The sequence below is a fragment of the Hypomesus transpacificus genome, chromosome 9 (genome assembly GCF_021917145.1).
Source record: "Hypomesus transpacificus isolate Combined female chromosome 9, fHypTra1, whole genome shotgun sequence".
NCBI lineage: Eukaryota > Metazoa > Chordata > Actinopteri > Osmeriformes > Osmeridae > Hypomesus > Hypomesus transpacificus.
This window is the reverse complement of record NC_061068.1, coordinates 22,418,478-22,436,730: the sequence shown is the minus strand read 5'-3', so window position 1 is coordinate 22,436,730 and position 18,253 is coordinate 22,418,478. Positions and strand designations below refer to the sequence as shown.

Genomic DNA, 18,253 nt, shown 5'->3' with positions numbered 1-18,253 from the left:
AACATAGACTAGATGTATTTGTTGTTTATGTAGGGACTGGAATCTGCAATTACGCGCGAGATATGCTCTTTGTTTTTAAACGTGTGTCTACTATTACAATGTCCCCCATAAAATCACACGTATTGAAAGAGTCCAGAGCTCAGTCAAACGTGATTTCCTTCCATGTGGTGGGAGCATATTAACTCTATGGGTGGGAGTGTATGGCAAGGTTTTGTAGTTTTATCATAGCGAGTCGGTGGCGATGATGACAAGAAACGTGTAAATTGAAAAACGGGAAAAGTAAAAGAAAACGAAAAACAAAACAAAAAAAACATCAGATTTATTTTCTATTAACTTGTAACGTTCTAAATTATATCTGTGATTTACGCATTTAATCGGGCAAAAGGAATGTTTACTTCTATTTAACAGATGTAAAAGCGAAAAAATACATGTTTAGTAGTAGACAATAAAGCAACAAGGAACAGTACATCTCAAACAGCTTTTTATTACAGGTTCAATAACGGTACATTTTAGTACAGTATCTATCTTGCATCCAGCTCACCGTGGAACACCAACAGACTGAAATAAAATACAAAAGGTGAATAGGTACATAAGGGTGCAGAGCTCTATCATATTAATGGAAGGAGAAAAGGGAATCCATCTTAATTGAACTGCATTTTTACTTGTGGCCACACACAAATACATCACATTTATTGTACTCTAGGGCAGAAAAAAAAAAAAGATAATGTCAAAAGTGCTTCTGTGTACAGTGAAATCTTCTGCCACCCAGATGCTTTGTGACTTTCCATTTAAGACCAAGAAATTAAAGTAAAAAAAAAAAAAAAGTTTTAGAATGAACTGGTTATATTCGATTCAGAAATGTCAAGGAGTAGGAGGCCTTCACTGTTGGAATGGATGTCTCACAATCCTTCCATTTAGAAATATGAAATTGGCATTATTACAACATGTAAGCATTCATTTATTTAAGAAATTCCCCCATTCTTGCTCAATCTGGTGCATGACTTTGCAAACATGAACATATACGGGCACATTTTTGCCAGTGGTGCCTTGAGTAAACTGGAATTCTGAATCACTTACTCTGCTTTTGTCAAACCAATTATGTTGGAGGTGGGGGGGATATTTGCACCATTGAAAGCAATTCTACAGCATGCACATCTCAATTAATCCATGGCAGACAAAACTAAAAAGTAATCCTAACAATTTCAGATCATTATTTTCAGACATTGATTTGTACATTTCATTCACAGAGTAGCAACTGCAGTCCCAAGCACAGAATGTGTCTGTCTATTTAGTCAAGTGAGGTGTTTCACTGAAAAGTGGATACTTAACAGACTTACCCAATCCCTTAAATAAAATCCATCCATTCCCCTAAACCTCACAGTACCCCCACCCCCTCCCACCCAAAGACAAAGGCATGAACAGAGTTAAGGGGTTAACCACATAGTTACTCACAACTCTGTATTGGAATGAGCATTCATCACAATTCATAGCATGTGCTTGGTTAGTTAACATAGTATTAGTAGAGGCAAAGCTTTCTGTGCAAAAAAAGCTGTGACAAAACAAAAACAGCTAGTATAAATACACCGTGGACATTTTCTGAAAGCTGCTCATGTCATCTGATCAAGCTTTTGCTTTCATGCTTTCTGCATGTTTATTATACCTCATCTTCCTTGCATGATTAAACTGGATTAAAAAGACACACTTTCATTATAAACATATCTAAAACCACCAGGAGAAAACATGACAAAAGAAAGCCATTTGAATATAACTAACATAAACCATTAGAGAATAGAATTCTTCAACAAAAGTTAAATAATTTGTACAATTATGCTCCAACATTTGCTTTCAAGACACATACATTTGCATGGGATGATAGTGTTGTTTTCTCTTTCAAGGGAACATACAATGGTCCAAGAAGGAATGCACAAGTTTTTTGATTTGATACCACAGAAATCTTCTTTTTAGCTAGGTGATAAACAATTGTGCTCTTCTTTGTGTAGGAAAGGCATTGGTTTCCCTTAGTTTTTGTGGCGTCCAAGTCAGTTTAAAACGGTGTTGAAGATGATGCTGTGAGATAAAACATTCTGAGTTGTAATGGTCTTCCAGTCAACTTTGGAGTTCAAATATCATCTGAGGAATAGAGAAAAACCGCACTGAACTATACATCTCAAGTCACACTTACAGGTGACTGAACACACAATTTGAGCCTGCCAAAATATTAGCTGATACTATAACATTTTGAAACTGAAATGAATTGCTAGTTTCGTTTTTTTTTGCATTTGTGTACAGGGTTAAGTAAAAGTAATGGTTGCAAATAAGGTTTGTTAACTTGCCTGTTTAAAGGAACGCCAAGGAAAGACAACAACATTGAACAGTATACATTTACAGCAGTTTTTCAAAACAGGAGCACCTTGAGGCTTCAATTCCAGATCTTCAGGAAACTGTCCCACGATCCAGTCGCAACTGCCATGCCGTCATCAGTAACGCCCAGGCAGCTCACGCGGTTGTCGTGCCCAGCCAACACACCTGAAACAGAACATATATTAGTCTATAGTACATGCAATGTTATTAGTAAGAAGGTTTTTTTTGGGGGGGGGGGTGGGGGGGGGGGGGGGGGGGAGAGTAATAATAGTACAAGATTGGGCACTGTTGCTGGTGAGAACTCATAGGTATAAGGGAGTCAGATGGCTGAGCGTTGAGGGAGTCGGGCTAGTAATCAGAAGGTTGCAGGATCGATTCCCCGCCGTGCCAAATTACGTTGTGTCCTTGGGCAAGGCACTTCACCCTACTTGCCTCGGGGGGGGGGGGGGGGAATGTCCCTGTACTTACTGTAAGTCGCTCTGGATAAGAGCGTCTGCTAAATGACTAAATGGTATAATGTGAAACACATGGCAGCAGCTCTCTGGGAGGACGGTGCCGACTCACCGGCACGGTCGGCCTTTAGCGTGTCCCACACGTTGCAGTTGAAGTCGTCATATCCAGCGAGGAGCAGACGGCCACTCTTGGAGAAAGCGACGGAGGTGATGCCGCAGATGATGTTGTCGTGAGAGTAGATCATGAGCTCTTGGTCAGCACGGAGATCAAAGAGTCTGCAGGTTGCATCGTCAGAGCCCGTAGCAAAAGCATTGCCATTGGGGAAGAACTGTAAATAAAAACACGAGACAACACAGCAATTTAGAGAAACAAGCATCACTTGCATACTGTCACAGCATCAAGGAAATACGTATTAAAACCCAAAGACTGCGACAATGGTTCATTGCCTTATCTTAACCACCAAAACTAACAATGCTGGTGCAGATATATGGAGAAGGAATATTAAAGATTGTTGCCCTTACACAGATAGCATTAATATCAGACTCATGGCCGGTGAACGTTTGTCTGCACATGCCCTCTCTGACGTCCCAGAGTTTAGCCGAGGCATCGCAAGCGCCAGACACAAATAACCTTGTATCTGGAGCCAATGAAAGGCTCATGACATCACCAGTGTGTCCAGCAAATGTGGTTGTCTGCTGGCCAGTTTCAATGTCCCAAAGAGCACTGCAAACACAAAGACAAGTCAGGTTAGGTCCCAAATCCATCCAATAGGTCTATACCCTATGCACCTGTGGAGTGGATTTTTTCAGAATCCCTCAACTGGACAAGGAAACAAACAAGTAGTATAAGCTGTGTGTCAACTTAACAAAATAAACTTTGCATTGAACCAATGAAGAAGACAGTGAAGTGGCTTCACTCACCAGGTGGTGTCTCCAGAGCTTGTAACTATCTGGTTATCATCAAGGAAGCGACAACAGGATAGGTAACCTGGTTTGGGGACAAAAAAAACAAATATAAGCATTAGTAAATCGGCATGGTAATCAGGATGTGCTCCCAACAAGTGTCTTCTGACACTTTCTTATAAAACAACCACCCACGTTACCTGTGTGTCCAGCCAGCTCACGGCTCACGCGTACGTTCCCCTCGCGAGTTTTCAGGTTGTAGATGGAGCAGATGTTGTCCAGACCTCCACAGGCCACGTAGTTTCCTGAAGGTGCGTATGCACAGGTCATGACCCAGGAAGAGCGAAGGGGAATGGCATGAACCTGAGAAGGAGAACACAGGTGGGTCAACCAGACACAAAAGAAAAACGCTTCACTTTGTTTTTGTATTGGGTCAAGTTGTCGCAACACGACGATAGGTCGTTGTGAACTTTCGGGTCATTGTGACCCCAAAGGCAGCACACGGGTTAAGCTCTACAGGAAGACGAGACGTTTGCAACTGTTGGTAGTGTCCGATGGATCAACGTTTGCTCACTGAAGAGTCTTACCTTGTTTGTGGTATAACTGTCCCAGATAATGAGTTTGCCATCTTGGGAAGCACTGACCAGAAGCCTACGGGAGAGAAAATATGAACTTCACGGACAACTGTTCCGGGTATTTTTATGATTGAACATCACTCGTACAGTAGCAAAATAACCAGGACTTTTCCAAACAGTTCAGGAACCATACACTTGCCATGACAGTAATATCAACAACACTCAAGTAGGTGTTTGTGTGCTGTACAGGAGCAACATTTGTCTGTGGTCTTCAGACACGTATGGGTCCTGTCAGGTTTCGGGGGATGGAATATTTGGCCCTCCATTGTGTCAATGACAGTGCATCTTTTTTTGTATCTTGTATTGTATTCTTGATACTCGTTGTAAAATGCTTTGTCCAAGCTCACTACAGTCCATACTGTTCTCCCAGTCCATGTGGACCAGGTCACATGAAAGATCATTGCAAAACAGAGAAATGGAGTTCTGCCTAGTCATACTTAGTATTGGCGGAGTGGATTTACATCCCAACGAGAACAGTCTCATTACTAACACGCTCCACTCAGTCGCAACAACAAAGAAAGGGCCTTAAGTGTCTGTTAACCAATCAGCTGGTACAAGCATACAAAATGATGTGGTGTCATTTGATAGCCGTGGTCGTCTTTCACTTTGTGCAATTGTAGGGGTTGTTTGTGTGAAGCAATACATGAAATACGGATCACCGCTTTCTGTTAGATAACTCAGCAGTTCTCCTCTGATGGTCGACTTTACCTGGAATCAGTACCCCAATGCATGGCATAGATCTTTGCCAAATGCCCCCTCAGTGTTCGCCTTGTGCGCATCTGAATTCGACCAACAGCGTCAATGTTGGCCGTGATCTGCAGCAGCAAAAGAATTGAAATAATAATTTTTAACTGACATGATTTGAGTATTTTGTTACATATGAAGAATGTTGTCCAAAGTTGGTACCTGTGATAGTGTAGCATCTGCACATGCTTTCCTGGCATCCTGTAAAAGGACAAAAGGACCATTACACATCAATGTACACAAAATTGTACAATTTGTTCAACGGGCATGTTTTGTTGTTGTACCACCCTAAGCTTTGATATCTCTAACAATCAAACATGTTGGTCGCTTCATGCAATACCCAGCATTGTTTCTTGGTGATCCAACTGTTGAACACTCACTCTGATCTGGCTTTTGAGCTGCTCCGCCTCTTGGCGTAACTGGTCCAATTCACTCATTTTCTTTCTCCGCTAGTACGTTTGCCTCACTCCAGCTGCCGGGACTCTTGATTATCTGAATGAAGAGAAGGGAGAACCACAGCAACCTTCAGGTCACAGATATCATGGCACAAAACAACAAAGGCAGACAAGGGCACGACTGACACAACAAGGCTCGAGCAGGACACAATAACATCAATATCGCGACTTGTTATTATACCAAAAGATGGGGAAACTGGGATTATCACTTGACTAGACATAGTCCTACCTTCTCACATCAATGTCATAGGCATTATCTGTGACAGACTTAATTTACCCTTGCTAGCCAAATCCGTTTAAGACATGACTTGCCAATGATCCGAAAAGCAGCCATTATCCTATTGACCCCAATCCTTTGGATGCTCAGAGGTGTGGCCAATTGTGCCAAGTGATCACTAAACCATTTATTTTGGTATAGAACATACTTTGGGCCAACTCAACACGGTGCCAAAATGAAAAAAGTAGAACTTCAACAAATCTCATGAAAGTAATCTTTATATTAGTAAAACGCTGGAAATTATAATCTTGAGCTCATTTAGCAAATAGTATCATCTTGATTGATATCTACATGAACACATTACATTATCGATACTTCATCTTAGCCTCCCATCCAAAACACAAAATATTAATTTGATGGATGGCTGCATTCTTACACCCTTACATGCAACAGGTAGGTCACTATGGTAACCTTACATCAAGACGCAGACAAGTAATAAAAGTGGTAATATGATTTAAATCCCAGTATGGATGTACATTATAAAACATTTGAGTCTAGTCAACATTTGATCGACCAAATGACAATAAGAGCAACCAATATGCACGGTACACCAAAGGTGAAAAGAAACACTGCAATCTTATATTTCAAGACTGTACATCCTTATAAAATAAATACTGAATTATTACATCACTGATTAAGTATCCCAATTCACTAGCTTGTCCTGCAAACTCCCACTCCATGTCCTTACCTTGTATTTTGGTCAACAAGAGCTGGTCTGACGTTAAACTGAAGGTGCTAGACAGTCCTCTCTACCTGGTCACCTTAAGGCCTTCTCTGATTGGTTGACCTCAGAGAGAGGTCCTCGTCTTGTAAATGCGCATTAATCTTCTAATCTCGCTGATAAAAAAATGTCATCGTGACGAAGTCAATGAGCGTTCCTCCTGACATGCCTCCTCCTCCTCCTCATGCCCCCCCACAGGCATGAAGACATCAATTGGGTCAATGCCGTTTATGGTGGAGTGGACAGAAGTACTTCATAAATGCTGGCATGGACGGGGACAGTCCATAAAGCCCTGCTGTAAGACGTTCTTATGTCTCATCATTTCTCCTTTCTAAGCGCCTGATCAGGGTCAGCTGACTGCCTGATAAACAGAGAGTTGTAGCAAACAGCCTGGAGGTGTGGCTTACTGGCTGCTCCATCTCAGGTCTCTCCAGGCCAGTCTCTATCTGCTGCTCTCTGTACCAGAAAGACGTCCCTGGGTTCTTTAGCTTGTTTGTACAATTCTGTTAGTCATAAGCCTGTGTACAAACACAATTACTTTAATACATCAAGACTATAGACTACAGTGGTTTAATTTCTTGTACCACGAGCACTGCATCTCTGTGTAGTGGGAAAACTTAATTTTGATGGACTGATATTCCAAATAATTGTACTGCCTTAATATATAGTTTTATTATTATTATTATTATTATTATGACACTAGAGGAATTTACAGGTGTAAAGCTGGATCATAGAAAATACCATAACCAGCACTATCACTGACCAAGCCCATAATCCTGAAAGCCAAAATCCAGTCGGTAAATCTCTAATCCCATCCATACCCACAAATACGAAAACAGATGGTAAAAGCCAACCACTGGATTATAAATATTTTTCTCCATTCAGAAAATAAACCATGAGTATGTGATAAGTCTCTTACATACAACATACTTAGAACAAGTAGCTAGATTTCTCCCTGTCAGTGTTGTCTGAATCAAAACACTTCTCAAATAGCCTAAGCCTTCATCATTATGAATGGCCTCCCTCTGTTATACACAATGAATAATTGTTCTCCGTGCAAGACTTCTGTCAGGCTTGTGGAAAAGAGCGTGTCAGAATACTGTTCCACAAGGCCAACAAATCAACAATTGCACAAATCAAGTTCACATTAAAGGATTTCTGATACTCGTTTACATGTGGACTGCACTGTATGGTCAAGTCAGTACTGTGCCACCATGATTTGCTTGCACAATTAAATTTGCATTTTGCAAATTTTACCACCATGAAAGAAGTACGGTTTGTTACCCAAATAGCTAAGCATGAGGATATAACGATAAACTGTATGTTAACGCTCGTCTATCCAGAGATTGTTGTTGCTTACAATTTTCAAAAACAGCCTGTAGACGCTCAGTTTCAAATTAACAGACATTGAAAATATTCTACAGAAGTATAAGTCTAACTGGCAACAGCAACTGAATGACTGAAGCGATGGCTACCCAGTATGACTTGGGTTGATAAACCCCGAGAGAAGTGATGTGTACGCCATCTTGTAGCTTGCTAAGCTGCTGCTCGTTTACAACTGGCAAAGAGACCGAGCTAACTTGTAAACGGAAATAAATGAAGGCCTAGACAAGGTTGAAAAACCCAGGATAACGATACGAGACAGATGTTTATTTGCACCAAATAATTGCACAGTCATATTGGTGTGCAATTACACAGTACATAGTCTAAAATTAGTTTGTAAAAAGGTAGACACATAAGCGCAAATGTAAATCTCAGCTAAATTGGCCCGAAAATAATGGGTGGCTAACTGGCCAAACAATTGGGCTGCTGCACACACATCTTGTCTCTGTATGTCCATGTTGCACATTTATTACTCTATACAATGATCGCTGGGTCTAAGACAATCCAATTAACTATTTACCTTTACTGCTGGCCAAGCTCGTTAAATCCAGCAGTGGCCATTTAATTCGATTAGAGACTTAGGCTAGCTACCTTTAGTAGCTAGCTAGCTAGCTAGTTAGGAGCAAGCTATACTGCAGACAGTAACTCACAATCTGGGTACAACCAGGCAGTGGACGGTTAATATTAAGTTCAAGTAAGCTGTTTGCAAGTAGCTGATTGGATTTGTCATACTCTATGGAACACTACTTCTTGAATGAATTAATTGAAGTATTGTTATGTCACAGGTAAAAATGTTGCCTCCTTATTAGCTAGCCTAATAAGATAGCAGGCTATTGCTAACTTTAAATCGCGCTATCAAATGAAACACCGGAAAGGTTGTCTCGTGTGAGGTAGCAACATCAGCTATTGAGATACTTACTGCACCAGTAGTATGAACTATGGTAATCTAGTGACTATTGTAATGTCACAAATAAAGTCCTTGCTTGGTGAAGAATGTTTCCCATAAAGTTGCTTCGTTAAGATTACGAAATTGCTTAAACTGTGTGCTAACTGGTTTTGCTGAATAGTAGCTAACTCCTGGGCTGTTGCTCGTGAGGCCCGGGTGAACAATCCCAAGTCGATGTTTTCTTGTACTACCCAACTGACAGTCCTGTGCTCAGGTGGCTAATTAACTAACTACCAACTAAAAATCTAATATCAACAGTCCTAACTAGAATCTTCATCTTTGTAGAGTATTATTAATCATATTTGCAAAAACCTGGGCAGCGTTTCCTGTCAACTAGCTAGCCATTTCAATGAGTAGTAGGAGTACCCCACCCCCCCCCCGGGAAATTCTACATTTGCCACAATTCCACAATTATTTACGCCCATTCAAATTAGCAATTAGCAATTTTTTGCTCTTCTTCTTACCTTTTCTCAATTAGCGTTTGCTTGTGTGTATTTGGCATTGACTAGATATGGAAACTTCCAAGCCAAGCATCAACGAACGCCGTGAACAGCCAGCTTGCACACCAGCTAGCAAGCTACTTTTTCGAGGAGAAGCCCTTCCCGAACGTAGCTACCGCTGCCTAGCAAGCTTTAGCTATCAACAACCTCAACCAATCGGGGTGGGGGGGGTTCACACCCACTCGCTGCTGCAACCGGGACTCTACTGTCTCTGTAACAGACAATGGTTTTAGTAGAGTCGGGTACTAGATTAAGTGTTTTCGGTATCATATAGCTACTAAAAGTTTTGATTGTGTTATTTTCCAAATTGAATATTTTAAAAGATCACATTAGCCCGTCCAACCATATAATAGGAACATGCTGGTCTCATTTGGGTATTTAACTACGAGAGCGGCGCGGACATTGTGTTTAATGCGTTAAAAACAGTCATTTGATTTTAATGAAAACAGTATGTATAAATGAAACAGCAACCACATTCATTATCAGCCAGCTGATTGGCTACTGGGTACCCCACAGGTTAACGACGTCTCAAGATTTAGGAAAGGAACATTTCAGTTTAACCCTCCATATTGTCGTGGGGTCCTGATGACGATAAATGATATTCAAATCTAAGAAAATAATATGAAACCTTAATCTAAGTTTACAACCTTCTATGAAGCTTCCTAAAATTATCCCCTAAATAGAGATGTGGGAATTTTAAAAGACTATTTTCATGATAGCTGCTACAAAAAAGTAACCTACTTGTGGTATCTTTCTACAAATAGGGGCCCTACCAGTGCCTGTGAGGTCCAACCACATCAGGAAGGTCAAAAGTGAAAAATCTGACTATGATACCAGCTCTTTTTTGTCTACTATCCACCTGAATTAGTATATGTTTTGTTGGATGTTGGAAAGAGCAGTAACTTAAAGATTTTGTCATCAGTCTTGAAATCAGCTTGTCTTGGTTGAAGCAGAAAAGAACACTGACATTCTCATATTTCCATTGGGCTCAACCTGCTTGATATAGGAATACGTCTGCAGATAGTGTCATTGGCATTCATAGGTTCAGCTTTGGGGGCGCTAAAGAGTAAACAAAACAGCTTATGTTGTTATTTACTTTTTGGGTGTAGTCATCTACACATCTATTGTAGTAGTAGGTGTAGTATCTACAGCTGTAACCTTGTAAAGTTTTACTAAGGAAAGGCGCGCTCTGCTTCCAAAATAAATAAAAGGTGATTTTACCTTGTAAAGTTTCCCATGTGTATTCAAAGGTTTGGTTGAGTTATGATATATCTTGGACACCGGGTTGTAGTGACCCAACAGAAATAGGTGTTAGTATTTCTTAAGACTATAAGAAGGTTCATATGCTTTGGTGTTAGATTTCAGTGAAAAAATATGCCTCCGGTATCTCTAATTCACTGTATGAGAGCGATCGGCCCAATGATCGAGTCAGCCAAGTTAGTAGTTGTTCCAGCTGATTGTAGCTGATTGGAAATATCAGGGTACATGCAGTATTCCAACCCAGAAGACTAAACTCACTGAAGTCAAGTTTAAAACTGTATCCATCTCTCCGGTCATATTGAGCTGGTTAAGGTGATAAAGAATTCATGAATAAATAAAGAAATCATATTTTGGACAATGTTGAATCCACAAATGGATGTGCCAGCATGTTTGAGACAGTATCTGCTAATCACATGGTCATTTGGAAGATACACCAGTTTGACTTTGGAGTTACTTTGGCTTTATGTTTTCAAATGAATGTACCATTGAATTAGCATACTTTGGAACAGCCTCCAAAACCAATAGTTGTAAATAGCGTAATAACTCGTAGAGATAAGGCACTGGCGTTGGGCAAAGCTTTCTGTTCCAGTAATGTATTGAATTCTAATTCTGGTGGTGGAGGAAGTCTTTCACCGCAATGTTAGAAATACACTCTAATGACCCTGACAAGGCTCCTTATTTGGTCAGTTGTAGCCTGCAGAATCACTGGGGATTGTCCAGCACCTGCTGATCATGGACCTTGCTGAAAGCTTGCAGGTCCCACAGATGAGCAATGATGTCACCGCTCACCAAATACATTTGAGAGCTATTTTGTATCCGGATCTTATGGGTGTAACTAAAATAAAAATAAAATACTTTTGTACTACATTGAGAAAATGTCCAGTTTTGTCACTACTAAATGTTCATATTTATAAGTTCTTGTCTTGATTTAATTTTGACTGAATTTGGACTAAACATAGACAAAATCATTTTCAACACAAAAAATGTGGACATATGTCCTGGACTTTACAACATTCATTGATACCATTTTAATAGCCAACACAGTAAAACAGGGTTCTCTTGGAATTTTCTGTATATGCCCACCTCTTTGATGCCATAAAAGGTCTCCAAAAAGCTGCTACACCCAGGGGAAAGTAACATGTAGTCAAGTTAGAGATGGATTTAGTCAGTCTCAAGCCACAGTGGTGTTAGTACGGACCTTCTGTTGTAAGCAATTGTAAAAAAGAAAAAGAAATACTGAAAATGGTAGGTTCACTTTTGAAAGACAAACAATGATTCATATTCAATGCAAGAATCAGTTATAATTGAGTCTATTATTGAATAGTATGTTTTTGCCTTATCTGTATTGCCTGTTAAGCCTCAGTATTGGTTATGTTCCTTACATTTTGTAAGCTCCTTTTAATTATGTGCAGTACTTTTATTTGAGTTATGTGCCTGAGGTTTTCTTAACCCCAGGCTGCTTTAACTTGTTCCTAGGGAGCCACTGTCCTCTGTGTTAGCACTCCCTGACAGAGAACACCATTTGTAATGAATAATCAGCAAATTGATATGGTGAAACAGGTTCATTACATCAGGGGTAAACCTAGATGGAAAGCCTAAAGTTTCTCCAGGAAGAATATGAGACAGTCATGTTTTAGGTCTTTTCTACATGTTCTATTCCTTTACATTTCCTAAGGCAAACAAACTGACCGAAGAGCAGATCACTGAGTATAAAGGGATGTTTGAGATGTTTGACGAAGAGGGAAATGGAGACGTGAAGACACAAGAGCTGGAGCGACTCATGAGTCTGATGGGGATCAATCCTACCAAGAGAGAACTCATTCAGATGGCCAAAGATGTGGACAAAGATGGTTGGTAGTTTTCTCATAATCTCTGCATTTATGTATTATGATTTTTGTGATTGATATTTTATTTTATTTACAAAACTACAATAAAGTAGTATAGTGGTAAAAGAGTACAGTGGTATATAAGTAAAGTAACCACATTAAATTGAAAACAAAAATGTTTCATGATACATGTATTTTCATAACACATAGGACTGGAGGGAGTCTTGTATCATTGTGTATGAAACTATAGGAGATCTGTCTCTAGGTGTCAGTATTTCATTACATTCAAGTTTATGTGAACGTAACGTCAACTATTTAATGACAAAGGAGCTTAGCTACACTAAATACAATTATATCCACTCTTACAATCTATTCATAACAACAACAATTTTATTTAGTCAAAATGAATATTTTCACTTTATGATTTGATGGAAGATTTAGCAGGTTGGTGTGTTGTGGGCTATATTACTACTACTATTACTACATATAGCATATGGCCACTGCTCAAAATGTATGAATACAAATAACTAAAAAGAGGGAACGTTCTCTCTTTGTTATTAGTTCAAATATTTTGCAATTTTTCTGCCATCACAGGAAAAGGTGCTTTTAACTGTGACAGCTTCTTGGGTCTGATGGCATTGTACCACGAACGAACGAAGAACCAAGATGCTGCACTACGAGCGGCTTTTAAAGTGTTTGACAAGGAGGCCAAAGGTTATATTGAATGGAACACCCTCAAGTAAGCACACACAGGGATACACTAACTCCTTGACTCATTCAACGGTTAATTCCGACCTCATTATCCTTGCAAGAGCTGTGGTGTATTGCATTGCTCTTAACCAAATAATTCATAAATTATTACTTCAAGAATTATCAGTTTTTTTATTATGGATATTATAACATTATTCAATCAATTCCAGATATGTGTTGACAAATGCAGGGGAACCACTTAATGAAATGGAGGCAGAGCAGATGATGAAAGAGGCTGATAAAGATGGAGATGGCACTATTGACTATGAAGGTAAATGGCATGAAGATACAGTTCTTAAAGACAAAATAATTATAGAAATACACATATTCTTCCTCAGTGTTTTTTGATGTGACAAATAACTTTCATTCACAGAATTTGTGGCTATGATGACTGGGGATTTATTCAAGATGAGCTAAGAGGATCAAAGAAAGAAGAGATCAATGTACACGTAGAGAAAAGTTCTGGTAAAATTGTCAAAGGTTCTGGTAAATCATGTCAAACAATAAAACAAACAAACAAGGAATATTTAAGATTTGTTGTGTGTTTGTATGTTTTATTCGCTTAAGATATTTACTTGAGTTTGACAAGGATTTTGACTGTGAGAAGATACGAGGTTACCAATATTATTCCCAATACAATCATCTTATCCTATTTACTAGTCTGCAACTGGCCCTTTAACTCACCTTCCATAATTTACCATTGTCAAGAAAATAATGGAAGAAGCTATTAAAGACCTCAGTTAAGAGGCAATGTAGGGGCACTGAAGGGTTAATTTTCTACGGCTGGCCACCCGGATGCAATCATTTGGTTTGGCCTTACAGCATCTGGTGTGCTATTAAATCCCATTCTCATCCCTATAAAGCCAGACAGACAGCCCTGCAAGCCAATGGCAGCTGCTGCTCATGCCCCATTTGACCAATAACAGAGTAAAAGGGGGGAGCTTTGCAGCAACACATCTCTGGTTGCAGCATCCCTGCTGATGATTTTATTATCTGGAGCACAAAAAGGGGCAGGACACGGGGAATAGATACAAGGAGGTGAGGAGAACGAGAAGGACATCTGTAGGAGGCAGAGGAGCAGAGCCTGGTGCCGAGTTACTGGGTGTGGAGCCGGTTATCTGTGAGGACGGCCATCTTCTCCACGATAACAAGCTCCCAGAGGAGCGCCTGTGTTGCTGTTGAGGAGCAAGGAGAAGTGGAGGAGGAGGAGGGGTAGACAGATAGGGGGAGCTTCTTCTCCTTGGGCTATTACCCCTCCTCTATAGCTGCCGGCTACTGTTCCCTTTTCAGCTTCTTTCTAACACATCAAGAGGGTAGGTAGATATAATCTGGGAAGGCATATGGGGTTACAGCTTGCTCGTCACGTTGGCAGGATTAGAAGCCTAGCCTGTCACATAGAAAGGCATGGAGCTATAGGCATAAAGGCATACACATCACAGTGCAAGGAAAATTGTGTTGTGTCGTCTAAATCATTCAATGATACTGTGTGTAACATTTCTGGGAGATACCATTGTGTTTTATGCTAATGTTATGTACACTGTCTTTGTATGGCTGAAACAAAAAGGTCTGATTTGTGATTGGTTGTAGGCTTAAACTGCACATGTTCCTCATTAAGAGTGCAGGCAAGACAGGATGCACTGAGGAGGGCGGGATGGTTCACGTGTCTTTGTTTTCACGGTTTGTCTGTGACACCACTCTGTGTGATACCACTTCCCAATAATGGCAGGCAAGAAATGTAGATGGCAAAAAAATCAAATCATATTTATCTTCTTTTGCTCCTGAACGTCAATTATTATGGTGAACTTCACATTTTTATTTACACCCCTGTAAATGCATATCAAAAGAATGACTTCCAATATAACATTCCCATGTCAATATTTATGTATACGTGTGTTTGTTTGCGGTGTGTTTTTGTATACCTACTCGTTTGTATTTGTATGTGCTCTCAGTCTGTGTGTGTGTGTGTTCTGTACTCTAGAGGTTATGTGGGTGGGTGTCAGATTCTGTCAGTTTGTGTATACCAGTACCTCCCACCGCATGTTACATGTGTCAGGGTTGGTTTTGCTTGGTATCCTATCTTCTTTGTTCTGCCACGTTCTTTCACTGCTTCTGGTGCCCACATCCTGCCCACAACACCCACCTCTGGCCTGCTGGCACAACCGGTTGTGGGCTTTATTCCGATGGAATGGGGGAGGGGTGCATGTGCTTCAACTATTCATGTTGACAGGAACAAACTCTAGACAAACCATGAACCAGCCAAGAAATGCAAGGTTGATTCTGAGAATGATGATAACATTTTAAGCGCTGATATGTTATGGATCTGCATGTGATAAGGTTCTATGTAAAAATGCTCATTGTGTTTTGCAGGTTTTCCCCCCCGAGAGAATGTACCCGTTGGAATCCCAATGCTTCCGCAGACCTCAGTCCAGAAAGGGAAAATTTGTGTCAGTTTTGAGACTCATCGGGGACTGAGAGACAGAACCAGTGACACTGAGACCTGAGACACCCACAACAGAGAGAAAACGCAGCTATCTTCTCTATCCTACAGCTTCCTGTCAGTTAAGAGCATGGATCTGACCACAGTCAAGACCACTGCTAGCTTTCTTTCCAGCACACCCAGCACCTCCAACCCTCCCAGCATCTCCCTCCTCCCGGTCACCACAGACGCCAGGATGGAAAGGGACAATATCACATCCAGGACAACACTGATGACCTTAACGATAGCCGCTAATGAGACAAGTTTCAATTCCACCAAACTTCCAGAGGCTGCTGTCGAAGGCTCAGGAATTGGCATGGTTCTAGTACCATTCGGCATCATCACTGTCATTGGTCTGGCACTTATCATTGTAAGAGAACAATTATTTATTATTTTTGATCGTAGGTTTTTCGGCCATTATCATTCAGTCTCTATGAGGAGAAACATATGTCCGTAACCAATTTAAATAGTACCAGGCTATTTCGCAGCAAATTATTTTTCAGTTTCAACAAATCTCACTGTAAACATGTTGACAGATATTACTTTATGATTTGAAGTTCATTTGCCTGCTTAGCCCATGAACATCATTGAAGTTTTTAAAATAGTTTGGATTTCACCGTGGTGTGAATGAGTGGTTTGGCTGCTCAGACCTAAGCCCTGTGTCTTCCTCCATATCCCCTCCTCAGATGCTGTACATCCGAAAAAGGAAGAGGTGAGAAAACCGACGTACATTTCAACTGATGTCGTTGTATTTTCCCAATGGACATGTACTACTCTCTTTCCTCAAACCATCCAAGCCCTGAACTGTTTTTCTTCTTGTGCCCGGTGACCAGGCTGGAGAAGCTAAGGCACCAGCTCATGCCCATGTACAACTTTGACCCGGCAGAAGAGCAGGATGACTTAGAACAGGAACTGCTAGACCACGGCCGTGAAGGCACCCTCACAGGACCCAACGCTAAGGTGAATCATCTAGACCACACACCTAAACAAGGCTGACGCTCATCTAGAGTAGCCGTTATGATATGCCCTGTTTTATCACTCACGTATGGACATGCATTGTCAATATTCCCTGTATGTAACTTCTCGTGTGCACACATAATACTACAGTACAGAAAGTACTGCAGAATCACTTTTTTTAAAGTTCTCCTGTGAAACTGGATCACCGCAATATTTCACTGTTTATGTTCTTCTTCCTTTCATTTTTTAAGTTGTGACAATGGCATGTTGGTCAAAGTCAAATATGGTAAAGTATCAACTGTGTGTCTTGACCCACGTTCCTTGAAATAATCTTTCATCCTATCCTTTGTTCGCATTTTACCATCAAATGCTCCTATTGCGCATTGTAATGTCTTTCATTTCATTTGTCCTGAACAGACCCGAGTAGAAACGTAGTATTTGAACAAAAAATATACTATTTCTCCTCAAGTCTGGTGTTGACTATAATAATTTCAAATTAATTTATGAAATACATGACTTACAAATATGTAGATATACCTCAACAATAACTGTAATTTTTTTCCTATACATTCCTAACTATTTCCTAAATATTTTCCCAACACTAAACCCAGATGGCATACCCAGCAGTTGAATATAATGCCAAAAATGTGTATGTTTCCCCTGCATGCTTATACTTAGCAGTAGGGATTTTAAAACATGGTAGTACCTTAACAGCCTCATGTCATTTCTGTTCCTAACTTGGTCTTGAGATGGTCTTAATATGAACCTCCACTGTCCTACTGCCTCCCTCTGTAGACCCTCACAACCTCCCAGGGGACGACCCAGAGGCCGAGTCGTCTGGTCTTCACAGACGTAGCCAACGCTCTCAATGCGTAACAGCACTCTTCCAGGCAGGAGTGAGTGTGTGGGGGCTCTTTATCCCATCATGGGAGATTTGTTGCTCAGGAAGAATAAAAAGGAAAACTGGATTGGAGTCGTGGAAGTATGGATGATACCAGAGGCGTGTATCATTGTAGCATGGTGTTTGTTTAACTGTGATTGTCGTCCACCCTATTAAGATTTTCACTGTCACCTGAGTTCTTCTCAGTCATTGTCTTCAGAGACTGTTTTAGAAATATAGGATGTGAACTGTCTGGAACAGATCATCTTACACTGTTTGTCAGCCAGAGCACAAGGGTTGTGTCCTTGTGTGGGATATAACTGATAGCAGGACTTTGGGAGTTTCTGAGTGTTCTCTCATAAACCTGAGAGCTTGCTAAGAAAAACACTTTGTCAAAAAATCTTTGTCTATATGTTCATAGGAAACTTTGTTGGAAAATATGAAAAGAAGTTTGACAAAAGAGAGGGCTCAAGCTGTTTTGCTAAATGTTTTGACTTCTCGATGTAACAGTTGTGGGCTTGAGGCTGAGAACACATAGGCGTATTGAAGACACTGGACATAGAGCTGTGGATGTGTTCACTGCATGGGCAACATCCATGTCACTCCACCATAACATGGCTTCCTTCCCACTCCCCTGGTGAACTCTGGACATTCCCTCAAATGTTAGTGTTTTCATGAGTAATGAAGAACTGTGGTTTTTCAATAAAACATTCAACCTCCAACATTT

At 40.5% G+C, this 18,253-nt stretch overlaps 3 protein-coding genes across 5 annotated transcripts; 2 read left to right on the top strand and 1 right to left on the bottom strand.

Annotated features, from left to right (window-relative positions):
• Window positions 1-464: 464 nt before the first annotated feature.
• gnb1b (guanine nucleotide binding protein (G protein), beta polypeptide 1b) lies at window positions 465-9,537 on the bottom strand. 3 transcript variants are annotated; one of them, XM_047025491.1, is made up of 11 exons: window positions 9,342-9,537; window positions 5,476-5,587; window positions 5,258-5,296; window positions 5,060-5,166; window positions 4,304-4,367; window positions 3,917-4,079; window positions 3,735-3,801; window positions 3,336-3,537; window positions 2,926-3,142; window positions 2,411-2,526; window positions 465-2,130 (listed from the first exon to the last, which is right to left on the bottom strand). In XM_047025491.1, exons 2-10 carry the CDS (start codon window positions 5,530-5,532, stop codon window positions 2,420-2,422), a joined length of 1,023 nt encoding a protein of 340 aa, XP_046881447.1. In that variant the 5' UTR covers window positions 5,533-5,587; window positions 9,342-9,537; the 3' UTR covers window positions 465-2,130; window positions 2,411-2,419. The 3 variants fall into 3 exon arrangements, with proteins under 3 accessions (XP_046881447.1, XP_046881449.1, XP_046881448.1); XM_047025493.1 differs by lacking the exon at window positions 9,342-9,537 and adding an exon at window positions 8,851-9,219; XM_047025492.1 differs by lacking the exon at window positions 9,342-9,537 and adding an exon at window positions 6,516-6,707.
• A 2,238-nt stretch (window positions 9,538-11,775) lies between these two features.
• On the top strand, window positions 11,776-13,737 carry LOC124471237 (calglandulin-like). Its single transcript, XM_047025658.1, has 5 exons — window positions 11,776-11,882; window positions 12,313-12,487; window positions 13,058-13,202; window positions 13,384-13,484; window positions 13,587-13,737. Exons 1-5 carry the CDS (start codon window positions 11,880-11,882, stop codon window positions 13,628-13,630), a joined length of 468 nt encoding a protein of 155 aa, XP_046881614.1. The 5' UTR covers window positions 11,776-11,879; the 3' UTR covers window positions 13,631-13,737.
• Window positions 13,738-14,151: 414 nt separating this feature from the next.
• Window positions 14,152-18,186, top strand: si:ch211-161c3.5 (uncharacterized protein C3orf18 homolog). The gene is made up of 5 exons (XM_047026568.1): window positions 14,152-14,526; window positions 15,581-16,059; window positions 16,376-16,401; window positions 16,523-16,649; window positions 17,442-18,186. The coding sequence occupies exons 2-5, from the start codon at window positions 15,781-15,783 to the stop codon at window positions 17,520-17,522; spliced, it is 513 nt and encodes a 170-aa protein (XP_046882524.1). The 5' UTR covers window positions 14,152-14,526; window positions 15,581-15,780; the 3' UTR covers window positions 17,523-18,186.
• Window positions 18,187-18,253: the final 67 nt, after the last annotated feature.

Bases quoted from the DNA above. Each gene is read 5' to 3' on its own strand.
- gnb1b (XM_047025491.1), bottom strand. From the start codon at position 5,532: ATGAGTGAATTGGACCAGTTACGCCAAGAGGCGGAGCAGCTCAAAAGC. The intron at 5,167-5,257 runs GTACCAACTTTG...TTGCTGCTGCAG, and splicing joins CAGATGCTACACTATCACAG to ATCACGGCCAACATTGACGC. The intron at 2,527-2,925 runs GTGAGTCGGCAC...GTTCTGTTTCAG, and splicing joins GCTAAAGGCCGACCGTGCCG to GTGTGTTGGCTGGGCACGAC.
- LOC124471237 (XM_047025658.1), top strand. The intron at 12,488-13,057 runs GTTGGTAGTTTT...CTGCCATCACAG, and splicing joins CAAAGATGTGGACAAAGATG to GAAAAGGTGCTTTTAACTGT. The intron at 13,485-13,586 runs GTAAATGGCATG...TTTCATTCACAG, and splicing joins TGGCACTATTGACTATGAAG to AATTTGTGGCTATGATGACT.
- si:ch211-161c3.5 (XM_047026568.1), top strand. From the start codon at position 15,781: ATGGATCTGACCACAGTCAAGACCACTGCTAGCTTTCTTTCCAGCACA. The intron at 16,060-16,375 runs GTAAGAGAACAA...TCCCCTCCTCAG, and splicing joins TTGGTCTGGCACTTATCATT to ATGCTGTACATCCGAAAAAG. The intron at 16,402-16,522 runs GTGAGAAAACCG...CCCGGTGACCAG, and splicing joins TACATCCGAAAAAGGAAGAG to GCTGGAGAAGCTAAGGCACC.